Source organism: Odocoileus virginianus, chromosome 19, assembly GCF_023699985.2.
Source record: "Odocoileus virginianus isolate 20LAN1187 ecotype Illinois chromosome 19, Ovbor_1.2, whole genome shotgun sequence".
Lineage (NCBI taxonomy): Eukaryota > Metazoa > Chordata > Mammalia > Artiodactyla > Cervidae > Odocoileus > Odocoileus virginianus.
The window spans coordinates 41,861,623-41,875,819 of record NC_069692.1 but is presented as its reverse complement, the minus strand read 5'-3'; the positions used below and the strand labels follow the sequence as shown (position 1 = coordinate 41,875,819).

The window sequence follows — 14,197 nt, the reverse complement described above, 5'->3', positions numbered from 1 at the left end:
ATGTGGGAATGATACAGAAAAACTCCTGCCAAGAGTAAAACAGGATAACTGAAGAGTTTTCTGACTGCAGGAAGGAGGCTGCTGGATGGTAGACAGCTCAAAATACAGGGAGCTAAATGCAGAGCTCAACTGAATTTCAGAGGATCAATGAGAGCCAAAGAGGAGCGCCCAGTTAGCAGGCGGGGAGAAATGGGTACGGTCTCCTGCTTTCAAGGGGTGAAGTGAGGCTAGTGCCAAGAGAATGATGAACTGTGTTTATTCCTTAAGCCAGTATCTCTGGAATGTCTACTATATCCAGCTACCATCTGGGATACAAGAGATATAGCTGTAAATAAGACAAAGGCCTAGATCCACATGAAATGTACTTTCAATTTAAGCGGGGGGTAGGGAGAGGAAAGAAAAGACAACCAGTGGGCAAAAAGATGGGGCTTCCATGTGGCTCAGTGGCAAAGAATCTGCCTGCCTAAGAAGGGACCGCAGGAGATGCAGGTTTGATCCCTGGATCAGGAAGATTCCCTAGAGGAGGCAGTGGCACCCCACTCTGGTGTTCTTGCCTGTAGAACCCCATGGACAGAGGAGCCTGGCGGGCTACAGCCTACTCTTTGGGTTGCAAAGAGTCAGACATTACTGAGCATGCAAGCATGTGCGGCAAAAAGATGAATAAGATGAATAACAGCTTATAAAAAACTGCCACTGAGAAAAAGAAAAAGTTAAATAATGGGACAAACTTATGTGGAAATTTATTGCTGGAGAGTATAAAAGGCATCTGAGGAGGTTACTAATTTCATATTTGAATGACACAAGGAACAAACCAAAGAAGAAACTACTAGTGTAAGGAACCTAAAGGGGGGGAGGGGGGAAACCTATAATCCCTATTCAACAACATTTGAACACCATCTACAGCTTAGGCATTATCCTACATATTCCAGATACAGAAGTAAACAAGTTAAACCAAAATCCTTGTTCTAACTACTTATATTCTCTGTGTGCAGGGAGACAAAGAGGAAGCAAGATGTGTGTATACACAGGTGTGTGTATATATATATGTATAAAAGACAAAATGTTTTAAGAAAATGATAAATGCACTAAGAAGAAAAGAAACATAATTGTGTGTGTGTGTACACATGCATGCACTCTTCCCACTCCAGTTTTAAACTAGGCCTTAATGAGAAAGGTGACATTTTAATGATGACCTAGAGAAATACTGGGAGGGTTTGGTGCAAGCAGGACATAGTGGGAAAAGGGAAGAGTGATGCAGGATAAAGCCAGAGAGACAGACAAAGTCTGGATCCTGGAGGGTTCTTGGCTCAATGAAAAGGAGTCTGAATCTCAAACTAACTGTGATGGGAAGCAATTAAAGGAATTTAAGGAGGAATGTGATATGATTTTACATTAAAAAAAAAATCATTCTGGCTCTATGTGAAGAATGAATTGTAAGGAAGAGCTTATATATAGAGAGAGATCAGGCAGAAGGCTGTAGAAGCAGCCCAAGCAAGAGAGAAGTGCTCTGAGAACAAGGCTGACGGTGGAACAGAAAAATGAGCAGAACCGGGATACGTTTTAGCTCGTTTCTGTGCTCATGTGCCCAGCCATGTCCGACTCTGTGACTCCACGGGCTGGAGTCCACCAGGCTCCTCTGTCCAAGAGATTTCCCAGGCAAGAACACTGGAGTGGGTTGCCATTTACTACTCCAGGGGATCTTCCCATCTAACCTGAGTCTCCTGCCACTCCTGAATTGCAGGCAGATTCTCTACCTGCTGAGTCATCAGGGAAGCCGGGGAATATGCTTTAGTTGTTGTTCAGTAGCTAAGTTGTGTCCAACTCTTTGCAACCCCATGGACTGTAGCATGCCAGGCTTTCCTGTCCTTCACTATCTCCTGGAGCCTGTTCAAACCTATGTCCACTGAGTCGGTGATGCCACCCAACCATCTCATAAACCATATGTTTTAGAGGTAAAGTCAAAAGAGCTTGCTGATGATCTGCATGCAGGCAGGACAGGTGGACAGGAAGAGACATGAGTCAATTACAATGTGTAGGTTCAGAAACAGTTTAATAAAGGATAAGAAAGGATGAAGCAAGCAGATTTTCATTCTTTTTTTTTAATAGCACAGAGTTCTGATTTACCCATGTAAAGCCTAAGATGCCTATTTAGACCTCCGAGTAGAGATACCAAGAAACAAGATGGAAACGGGGGTCAAGAGGTCAGGCAGAGCATTAAGAACTTGGGAGAGTCATTAGCATTTAGTTAGTACTTCAAACCAACCCCCTGGATGTGGTGAGCAAAAAATAACAAGTGATCACCGGGGTCCCAGAACTGAGCTTTGAAGCACGCCAACGTTTACAACACAGGGTAAGAAGAGACCAGCAGAAAGCAAGCAAACATAAAAACAGCAAGTGCATTAGTCCATGGCTCCCTGAGCGTGATCTCTGGGTCAGAGGCAATTTGTGAAAATGTAATTCTCAGGTTCCCACCCAGAATTACTGAGTCTGAGGGTCGGGTCCAGCAATCAGTGTTTTAACACACCCCTTCAGGTGATTCTGGTATTTGAGAATGACTGTATCAGGTTATATTAAAACCATAATTAACAGTGAGACAAGACACCTCATTGGAAACCATCACACCGACCAGAGACCCTTCTCTTACTGCTGATACGGTCTATGGAAGTTTTCCAGACCACTGACATGGTATCTTCAGCAGGAAGAAAGGAAAAGAAGAATTCTTGAGAACAACATATTGTTGTTCTTGACACATGGTAGATCAGAAGAGCACAGATGACAAATTGAGACACAATGGCAACTGAGGTAAATAATAAAAATTTCTAACTCAAGTTCACAATCAAATATGCTTTTTGGATTGTACTCATATCTGAGTAAGCTTCTCTGACATATTATTATGAACAATTATTGTGAATGGACAGCTCTCCCCCAAGATCAGTTTTCACCAAGAGTGTAAAAAATGGCACATGTCCAAATTACAAGTATCTCCCCCAATGCACACATCCATCCAAAATGGTGAACCCAGAAATAAATATTTCAGATATTTTTCACAATCCCTCATCTACAAAAATAGAAAAACAAAGGAATGCAGCGAGAACTTTGGTTTTAAAAGGGAAGTCAAATTAGAAATATTTCCTTCTGAACATATGACTGTTTTCTAAATTAAAATGTTTTCAGATTAATTCTCTTATTATATGTACTTCTCCCCCCATGGTTTAGCTCTCATGGTTTGGGATCCACAATTTTAGTCTCATGTAGTAAAGCAGATTTAAATTTAATTTCTGAATATGAAAAAAGTACAGCAGAAGAATATGAGATGACAGAAAAAAATATTTCCATGCAGTTAATATTAAAAGGCAAGAACACCAAAATCAAAATTTGGTGTATGTGTTCAAAGAAAGCAACTCCTTTAAAAACTAATTTCTTTAAGACGTACAAACACTCCATTCCCCTGTCAAGTCAGGTTTTTAAAAGCAAAAAACCACCTAAAGGAAAACTAAATGGAAAAGGGTGTGCACCCTTGGACTCTTCATTTGCTATGAAATAACCCTTAATTGCGTCCATTCCCGTATTTCTAGCCCAGTGGACTGCGGCTGGCAGCCTGCTTTAGCCCTGACCCGTGGTCTATGTGAACAGACCCTGGTCATGCTGCCATTGCTCTGGCTGGAAATTTGGGACATGACAGAACATAGATCTGAAGTTATTAGTTAGAACTTGGAGCCTCCAACTATTTCAGAACTTCAGTATCTATTAATTAACTGTGGCAGAGTAGAACTGCCACCTGCTGACAAGACAGACTCTATAACACCAAAGTAAAGCTTTGATCATTCAGACTTTTAAAAATCGGCCATAAGACATCTATCTGGCCCTTTAAACAGGCCTTTCTTTCAAATAATATGCTCATGTCATCTTTTAAGTTACACAGGCACACAATAAACATGATCACTGTGGCTACCTCTTCACTGTGATAACAATTACAGGTTTCTCCTGAAACCAACAATCAAGTTTCACATGGACGTGCTTATTAATAATTCTGAATATTCTTAATATTAATAATAACAAATCTATACACAGTTTATTCAGGCCACTATAAGTTGGTTTTCTCTATTATCAGTTGCCCACACATTTAACATAAAAAAATCACAAAATGTACAATACTGTCAAAGCTCTTTCTGTATTTCAATTTAAAACAGAACCTCTGCATGTCTCTAAGAACATATAAATGCTGCAATTATTGTATGTGCATTGCACATATGCTATTCTTGATGTCAACACTGTGGATCTCCCCTTTAAAAAGCAACCATGCCAAACAGGGTCTTTTTAGCATTTAGTAAAGGCCCATTAATACATGGCTTGTATTGTTATAGTACCTGACCCTCTGCAGAATCTTTTACCCCTGGTTAAACCAAACTATTTGCTAGGTATAATTAATTGCAATGAAATCAACATTTGCATAGAGAATCAGATTTTATTTTTAGTGTAAATGCTGCATTAGCCAAATCACTAATTTATCTTAACCTCTGGTTTAATCACATAAAAGGACCAGCTCACATAAAGAGAACCAGATGGACACTAGAATTCTCATGACTATGCTGCAGTAACTTCATTTACTCATTCAGCAACTACTTACAGAAAACCTTCAGATGCTAGGCATTGGAGTTAAAAGTGTGAATAAGGTTAAAGTGTGCTGAGGGATACCTACTTTCAGTGACAGCTAAGTGCCATGAAGGATATTAGAACTGACAATGATCTAGGTTGCTCAAGGAAAGCTTTTCCAGGGAAGTAACATTGAGAAGGAAATGGCATCTCACTCCAGTATTCTTGTCTGGAGAATCCCATGGACAGAGGAGCCTGGCAGGCTCCAGTCCCCGGGGTCGCAAGAGCCGGACACGACTTAGCGACTACACCACCACCATCACCACCACTTGAATGGGACTTGAATGGTGAGAACAGGTCAATGAAATTCTAGGGCAAAGAGCATTTGAGGCAGAGGAACAACTACAAAGAATTCATTTTAGTATCTTTCCCAATCTATGATACTTACTTTATTCAAAATCTAGTTGCAAAATCTTTCCTGCTAAATGGAGCCTTCTGTAATAAACTCTACTTTCCAATTATGGCTTAAGCGTGCAATTTACATTACATTCATAGTTTTAATTTGTGGTTCTGAAAATCTAGTCTCAGGATAAGTCAAAGTTTTTAAGGAGAGAACCCTAGGATCCTTCACTCATCTTTTATAATCTTAGCTCAGAAAAGAATGTTCATTAAGTGCTGGAGACCAGCTATTACAAATGAAATCGGTATTTTGTTTCCCATTCTTACAATAAGGTTTGGCTACAAAGTAACTTCAGAAAGAAGGAAGGGACCTTAAAAATCCAAGAGGAAAGAGCAAATGACTCAGGAGTGTGAATCTCAAACTCAACTCCATGCTCTACCATGCACTTAGATATGAGGCTTCTGGCAAATCAAACTCTATGACTGGTTGTCAATATCTGTAAAACGGGAGCATCATTTGCCCTATTTAATCAGGATTAGTCAGTCACAAATTACATTTTATCATGATCACTGTTCTTAAAGCTGACTGTGGAAACAGAGCATAAATACCAGAAAAAGTGTGAAAGAGTAAGTGTGTGACTTCATTTTAGAACGGGAAGAAACCTTAAATTATCTTGTTCACTCTCTCTTTTTATGTGAGAAATCAAGAAGCTCAGAAAAATGAGGTGATTTGCTCAAAGTTACTGAAATACATGATGGCAGAATCAGTATGGCATCTACATTTTCTAAATACCCAGCCCAGTACACTTTTATTTTAACCACACCACACTGCCTCTATCACTTCTTGCAACCTAGTCCCCAATGTGCTGATACATAATTCACAATTCATTCTAACAGTCAGATCCAGAATGATAAAAGCTAAAATGACTTAAAAAATTTTAAAAATACCTACATAGGTTTCGAATGCTGAGACCTGACATAATTTGATACCAAAACTGAATTTAGAAAGTTTCACACTGATTATTACTGAGTCATGGTATAAGAAATGTTAAGGATTAAAATCAGCCGATGCCTTAAAAATATACATCTGTTAAATGAGTGCATATTTGGCCTATGGTCAGAGTATTTTTCTTTATACACAGTTTCTAACTGAATTAGTATAATGCTGATTCAATTACACTGTTATCTGAGAAACAGAATATGATTTTCTTCATTTGTAGGCAATATACTGGTACCATATATAATAATGAAAGCAATGTAAAATACTTTTTGTTTCTAGTCATCTTTCTGTTTCTCTTATTCATGATTTTAAGCTGGGAGCAGAATCTAAGTTGAGAAATAATGAGCGCCCATGGTGCTGCCTAGATTATATAGTAACACTGCTTTAATGTGAACATAAAGAATATAATGAAAATTATGTAATGGTTTTAACATTAGAAAGATCTAAGTTCAAACCTTTAACATGAAAATAAACTGAGTAATCAAAACTGAAAAGAACAAAATTAAAAGACTGCCTAACATAAGAAAACTTCATCTAGGAACAAAAATATACTCCTCAGGAATGTCCTAAATCTACTAAAGAATAGTTGAAACATCATCTAAACTAAAGGAAGGGTCTTTGGAAACAACTCAAATAGGAGGTTAAATAGCTTTGGGGAAAGCGTAGTAGAAGGATAAACGACACCTTACGAATAACCAAGAATGTAAAATGCTTCAGAAAGCGGTGTGGGAAAACTAAGGTTGTAAAAATCAGATGATGTAAGTTTCTGAAAACATCTGGTAGACCACGACGTACAAGTTATTATTATATAACAATTTGTAGTCTACAAGCATAGCAATTCGCCACAGAGTAGACGTAAATGCTTATTTAAAAACTGCGATTCTTTTATACTGACTCACCGAATTTTTATTCTTAAAAAAGAAAGAATGTTAGCCATGAAAGCGAGATCAACTATCCAATTCTGAAAAAAGAATTTATCATAGTCTCAATAGAAAAAAACACACACAGACACACAAAACCTCCCCCTCTTCCAAAATACGGGTCCTTCTTTTAGCCATATGACCTTAAAGCAGGTCACAGCTCCTCTCTGAAACTCAGTTTCCTAGTAATGTGTGTCAGGCACTGTGTTGGGTATTTTGCATATACTGCCTAATAAAGTCTCATACAAATAAAGTGAGGTCGAAATTATAATCATTTTACAGTTAAGGAAACTAAAGCTCAAAACGGCTCGTCAGGAAACTTGCTCCAGATCACACAGCTAACAAATGGCACAGCTGATACACTGAACCTTCATCTAACTCCAAAGGTTTTACTCTTCCCACTTACATTATCTTGTAAAATGAGGCTGTTTTCAGCGATCTTTAATATTATTTTAAGCAAGTAAAAATAAAGTAATCCATTATTCCAAAACATGCATAGAAAAAAAAAAAACCATTCGTTGAAGGATAATTATCTCACTACTTTTAGCTTACCACTGTGTAAAAGTAATTTAAAAATTTTAAAGTAGAGATAATTCTTTGAGATCTGTAATACAGAACATGCAGGATTCTCGTGGGTATATGTAATGCAGGATGCTTAGTAAGTTTCTCAAATGATAAACAAATGGTAAATAATAAATACCATTTGCAACCAAAGTTTTAACACTTTCTAAAGTGTCTTTAAAATATATATAGCTTTAAGTTTTCTAATTTTTATGGTCTATACAACCAACCTCTGTGCATTGAAAAGAAGCAATGTGCTAAAGGCACATTACCTTGCTCCAAAATAATTTAAATATTGCAGAATAAAGGATGTATTCAGCTTTAATAACAGCGACTTCTGGTCTGACCTCACATTCTAGTTGTCACTGAAATCAGTCGTTATTTCTTCAGAATGTGCTACCTGAAACATCTTTTCATCCTAAACCAGTCTACATTACTAATGCTGAAATTAACGTAAATTAGTCTAATTGAAGGCTATTAAATAACATTTAACATGACTACTGCTGTATGGAATTGGCGAAACAGAGCTACTCGGTACTTGAGGAAAAACTATTAGACTTGTGGATGTATCAATTTACGAAGCATTCATTGAGCACCCACTGCGCGCCAGACGCTGAGCCAGAAGTCGAACATAAAACAATCCTTGACCCTTAAGAACACCATGTTTTGGAGAACTAAAACTCCAAAACGGCCATGGTCTTTGATAAATTTTACTACTTACAGATTCTGGAACTGGTGGACCAGACGATCGCACCAGTTTATCCTTTTCCGTTTGAGATGACCCAACCTCCAAGCACGGGAGTATTAAATTCAAACTCAAGAGTGGTGAAATGAGAAAAAAGAGAGCTACCCCGGAGCCGCTGAACGCGGAGAGCCGCTTTACACCCGGGCTCTTTGGGGTGTGGGGACGCCAGGGTGGGTCCCGAGAAAGAGAGGAACTAGGGAGGCGCCTTCAGAGTCAGGACCAGGCAGAGACCGGGACAGGCCAGGGCCCGAGCCTCCGTGCCGGGCCTCGCTCACCTCTTCCACCTCGATCTCCTTGTAGTCTATCTCTTCAAAGTTGAGGACTTGGGAGGGGGCTTCGATCATCTCACCGGCGGAAGACGAGGAGGAGGAAGACGCGGCGGACGCTGTAGACATGATCCCTCGCGGAGCCCGGGGGGCCCGGGAAGGCTGCCGCCCGGACAGTCCGGGGGAGACCCGCGCCCGCCCGCCTCCGGACCGACCTTCAACCTGGAGCCACGGCGATCCGTGGCGGGGACAGGGACAGCGGCCACAGCCGAGTCCCGGCTCCGGCTCCGCAGCGTTTTCCGCCGCCCGGCCCCGCCCACCAAACTTCCGGTTCCGGCCAGAGATCGGAACCGAGAGGAGGGCCTTGAGATCACGGGAGGGGAGGGGAGAATTCGGTGAGAGAAAGGAGGACAGGTTGGGGGTGGAGTGGGGGAGGGGTGGAGTGGGGGAGGGTGAGAGGCTTGTTTGGACCTGTGGGACAGATTTCGCGAGACCTTTATTAAAGGGCTTCAGCAAAGTGATAATACCGCGAGAGCTGACGTGTGACGTAATTAAAACGCGCGAACGGAAGTGGCGCAGAGCACGGTGGAATCTCAGTACGGTTGGTCCTCTAGGAACCAGCGGGAAAGATAAAAGCTACGGTTTCAACCTTCCTTGGTGAAGTATGTTTTGACCCCGCTCCCTTTTCTCTCAGACACCTGCAAATGGACGGGGTAGTATTGGATTGAGTTTTTGTGAGGAAGCTTACCATTCAGCTTCACTCCGAAGCTAAACTGCACTATTTCCTAAAAAGCCTAGGAAAATGAGTTTTGGTGTTTGGAAGGAAGCGATTGCTACTGTTACTTTGAGCCAGTCCCTGATGCTGTCAGAGATTCTAAAGAAAATAATACACAGCGAGCCAGCGTATGTAACCTGAATATACTATATAGGCTCACGAGCAGAAGTTAATTTTAGGTAAGGTAGATATTTATAATTTGGCATAATTTGTCGTTCATTTTAACTTATAGGATGTATTAATGGTACATGTCGGAGTGCAGTGCTTTGTGCTGGATACTTTGCGTCTATGTATCCATATTTTATCATTAACAGTAGCCTTGCAAATTAAGTATTTTTGTTGCCATTTTCAGGACAGGAGTAAACAGGCTCGGGAGTAAATCAATTATGATTCTCACAAGCACCTAGCTCAGTGTATTTCTAAAGTGAAAAGTATTTCCTGTGTTGTACTAGCAACACAATTTTTAATTTTAAACTCTCTGTTAAACATCAGTCAGTTTGATCTAAAGCCTAATTGGGATAATTGGAGTTAGAGATGAAGGTTTAAGAATGAAACGTTGTGAAGGTCAAGTTCTGTCTCAGTAGGAGACCAAAAAGGGAACAGTCAGAAAGGAGAAAGTGAGGGGAATGGTGATGGGAATGTCAGTGGAGGAGAGTTTTTCAAGTAAGGAATAGCTAACCAAATAAATGCTGTACAGAAGTAAGTTTAACACATTGGATTGCGAATAGGTCATTGAATTTGGCAATTAAGAAGTTACGAACTCCTGGAAGACAGTGTGACTCTTTATTTGTAGTTTTAATAACAATGATAATTTGGTGAATGGGTAAGAGACTGGAAGAAAGAATAATTTCTTTCACAGAGCAATCTCTGGGTGATCTTACCCAGGGTATTGACCACTTTTATGATGGTAACTCACAATCTCTCCCAGTTTTCAAATTTTTCCTGAATTCTGGACCTATTGGACAACATCTCTGTTTAAAGACGTAACTTAGAGCATGAACTTTAAGATTCCAAAAACATTCAGAAGTTATCACCCACTACGTATATATTCTTTGTGGGCATTTTCTGTCTCCATGAAGAATCCCATTATCTACTCAGTTGTCCAAGTGAGAAATCAGAGCTTTATTTCTATGTGTATTACAATAAAATGATGCTTAATTAGTGCACTAATAACCAGATAGAATGGAGAAGGAAATGGCAACCCACTCCAGTGTTCTTGCCTGGGAAATGCCATGGGCAGAGAAGTCTGGAAGGCTACAACCCATGGGATTTCCCAGGCAAGAGTACTGGAGTGGGTTGCCATTTCCTTCTCCGACTAGTCGGACATGACTGAGCAATGAAACAAAAAACAACCACCAAATGAAAGTATATTAAATTAATGGGATAACCATTTTTACCTGTCATTTTTTTACTCAAATTCCCAAACTCGGATGGTCACCTTTTAACCTTGTCCTTTCACTCACAAGTTATATTTACTTTTTCTTTAACGCCTTGATCTTTAAACAGTGGATGCTACCAAGTGGGAATTCAAGAGATAATTCTTTTATGTTTTGGCTGAATGAATAGTTTTGCCAGTCCTAACTTTCATGGAGTGCATGATCTGTTTTCTGTACCTCAGTTTAGAACTAGAATATTGCAGATAAGGGATTAGTCACCATAGTCATGATGGTGTTCTGCTTGTTTTTTTTTCCCCAAAAATTTTGTTATAAAAAATACCGAAATACAGAAAAGTTGAAAGAATGTTACAGTAAACTACTATATACTTACTGGTAGGATGTTATCATTAAAATTTTACTATACTTGTTTTTATCATGTATCTGTCTATGCATCCTCTCATGTGTACATCTTTTTTATTTTTTGGGATGCATTTCAAAGTGAATCTCCCACATGATCTTGAACATCTACCTTAATACTTCTGCTTCTATATTTTATATACTGATTTGGACTTCCGATGTTGATAGTAATCTAAAACCAATCCTTTTCCTATTTGCTTGCAGTTTTTCTTTTTTTTTTTTTAAAGTCCCAGCTGTCAGCAGTGCTTATTACTCTGGATCTTATCATCCTCAAGGTCCAGTGTACCTCTCCCATTCTGTGATTTGATTTTATGAGCTGATACATTCCCATTTTTCATTTAAGCTGATTCAAGTTGTATTTTTGTTATTTGCAATCAAAGAATCATAAATAATATAGTTTGAATCTAGAGAATTGAGGGAGTGTAATTTGTCTCAGTTCACCTGAATTTTGACTTTGTATTCCTTTTAACTTCTTTAACTTTCATGAGTTAAGGATGGAAGCCTAGAGCTCACAATTTCATGTGAACTTCAGTCACTAGTCTATAGTATCTCCACAAATTTCCAGAGATCCAGATAATCACGATGGTGTGATCACTCACCTAGAGCCAGACATCCAGGAATGTGAAGTCAAAAGGGCGTTAGGAATCATCACTATGAACCAAGCTTGTGGAGGTGATGGAATTCCAGTTGAGCTATTTCAAATCCTAAAAGATGATGCTATGAAAGTGCTGCACTCAATATGCCAGCAGATTTGGAAAACTCAGCAGTGGCCACAGGACTGGAAAAGGTCACTTTTCATTCCAATTCCTTGGAAAGTCTATGCCAAAAAATGCTCAAACTACTTCACAATTGCACTCATCTCACACGTAAAGTAATGCTCAAAATTCTCCAAGCCAGGCTTCAGCAATACATGAACTGTGAACTTCCAGATGTTCAATCTGGTTTTAGAAAAAAGAGAGGAACCAGAGATCAAATTGCCAGCATCTGCTGGATCATCAAAAAAGCAAGAGAGTTCCAGAAAAACATCTATTTCTGCTTTATTGACTATGTCAAAGCCTTTGACTGTGGATCACAATAAACTGGAAAATTCTTGAAGAGATGGGAATACTAGACCACTTGACTTGCCTCTTGAGAAACCTGTATGCAGATCAGGAATCAACAGTTAGAACTGGACATGGAACAACAGACTGGTTCCAAATCGGGAAGGAGGTACATCAAGGCTGTATATTTTCATCCTGCTTATTTAACTTATATGCAGAGTACATCATGAGAAATGCTGGGCTGGATGAAGCACAAGCTGGAATCAAGATTGCCAGGAGAAATATCAATAACCTCAGATATGCAGATGACACCACCTGCATGGCAGAATGCAAAGAAGAACTAAAGAGCCTCTTGATGAAAGTGAAAGAGGAGAGTGAAAAAGTTGACTTGAAACTCAACATTCAGAAAACTAAGATCATGGCATCTGGTCCCATCACTTCATGGCAAATAGATGGGAAAACAGTGGAAACAGTGACAGACTTTATTTATTTGGGCTCCAAAATCACTGCAGATAGTGATTGCAGCCATGAAATTAAAAGACGCTTACTCCTTGGGAGAAAAGTTATGACCAACCTAGATAGCATATTAAAAAGCAGAGACATTACTTTGCCAACAAAGTTCTGTCTAGTCAAGGCTATGGTTTTTCCAGTGGTCATGTATGGATGTGAGAGTTGGACTATAAAGAAAGCTGAGTGCCGGAGAATTGATGCTTTTGAACTGTAGTGTTGGAGAAGACTCTTGAGAGTCCCTTGCACTGCAAGGAGATCCAGCCAGTCCATCCTAAAGGAGATCAGTCCTGAGCGTTCATTGGAAGGACTGATGTTGAAGCTGAAACTCCAATACTTTGGCCACCTGATGCGGAGAGCTGACTCATTTGAAAAGACCCTGATGGTGGGAAAGATGGAAGGCGAGAGGAGAAGGGGATGACAGAGGATGAGATGGTTGGATGGCATCACCGACTCAATGGACATGAGTTTAAGTAAACTCCGGGAGTTGGTGATGGACCGGGAGGTCTGGCATGCTGCAGTCCATGGGGTTGCGAAGAGTTGGACAGGACTGAGTGACTGAACTGAACTGAATATCAAGCAGTTGAACTGGACTTGAAGCCCCTCCCAGTGTGAGCACTCTATACCTCCCATCCTCAGTGTCAATACGTAACAGAACAAGTTCTGTAGTTTACCTCTTAGTGTGACTTTGTTATGAATGACAGAAAAATCAAGACATTGCTTAAACAATAAAGGGGATTTATTAGTTTAGTTAAGTTGAAAGCTATAGTGAAAGCTATAGTTGAAAGACTTACAGTGTCATTTGATTCATAAAGTTAATGGTAACATCAATAATTGAATTTCCATTGTTGTCATCTACTTTTTGTGATATTTGCCATTATTCTAGAGCAGAGTTTCTCAATCTTTTTTTTCCCATTATTAATCCCTTAAGGAAGCTTTTAAAGCTTTTAATAGCCTCCAGAGTTTTTACTACTACATATATACTGTATAATCTGTTTATGCACTGTATGCATATTTTTGCTTTATACGTAAAGAGAGTGACTTTGTTTCCTCCCCAGTTTCCCCCACTGGGAGATGATACCACCTCCGTTAAGAGTGCATGCTCTAGCAGTTTGATTCTTGCTGTGACATATCACTCTGTCTAGTACAGTGACAGCATCTCTTGATAGCTGCCTTTGAAGAACAGTGCACTTTAAACTTTGGCAACTATACCCTTGACTAAAGGAGGGAGATGGGCTTCGAAGTGACGAATGTCTTTATCTGAGATCTAGGACTCACCGACTTGTGAGCTTTGAGAAGGAGGAGCTGCTAACCGGAAGAAAGATCTAGAGACTTAGAAGAGAGCAAAGCAGGGAATGGTTGCTGGGAATGCAGCCAACAAATGTTCATTATTTATATGTCTGTTCAGGTTGTGCTCTATACTTAGAAAGTGTATCTTTACTGTGTCCCAGACCAAAGTAGCTCACCAATCAAATATTCTTTATAGAAAGTTCAGAAGTAGTTTTCCACTGTATTCAAAACTGCAGTTTTGAATTGCAGTTTTCTCCCAGAAGAGAGCCAATCCCTTAGCAATTCTGTGAAAGTGCTGGAGAGTGGCT

General features: G+C 39.7%; 1 protein-coding gene and 1 long non-coding RNA gene across 3 annotated transcripts in view; one reads left to right on the top strand and one right to left on the bottom strand.

The window, feature by feature from the left end:
* MAP3K7 (mitogen-activated protein kinase kinase kinase 7) overlaps positions 1-8,886 on the bottom strand; it is a 62,117-nt gene extending 53,231 nt beyond the window's left edge. The window contains exon 1 of one of the 2 annotated variants that reach the window (XM_020871770.2): positions 8,494-8,886. In XM_020871770.2, coding sequence (XP_020727429.2) covers positions 8,494-8,613 — 120 coding nt within the window. In that variant the 5' untranslated portion in view covers positions 8,614-8,886. The remainder of the gene's footprint in view (positions 1-8,493) is intronic. The other variant, XM_020871776.2, reaches the window with a different exon arrangement.
* A 56-nt stretch (positions 8,887-8,942) lies between these two features.
* Positions 8,943-13,352, top strand: LOC139029706 (uncharacterized). Its single transcript, XR_011481922.1, has 2 exons — positions 8,943-9,146; positions 11,618-13,352. It is a non-coding gene; the product is annotated as an uncharacterized lncRNA (long non-coding RNA).
* The last annotated feature ends 845 nt before the right edge of the window (positions 13,353-14,197 follow it).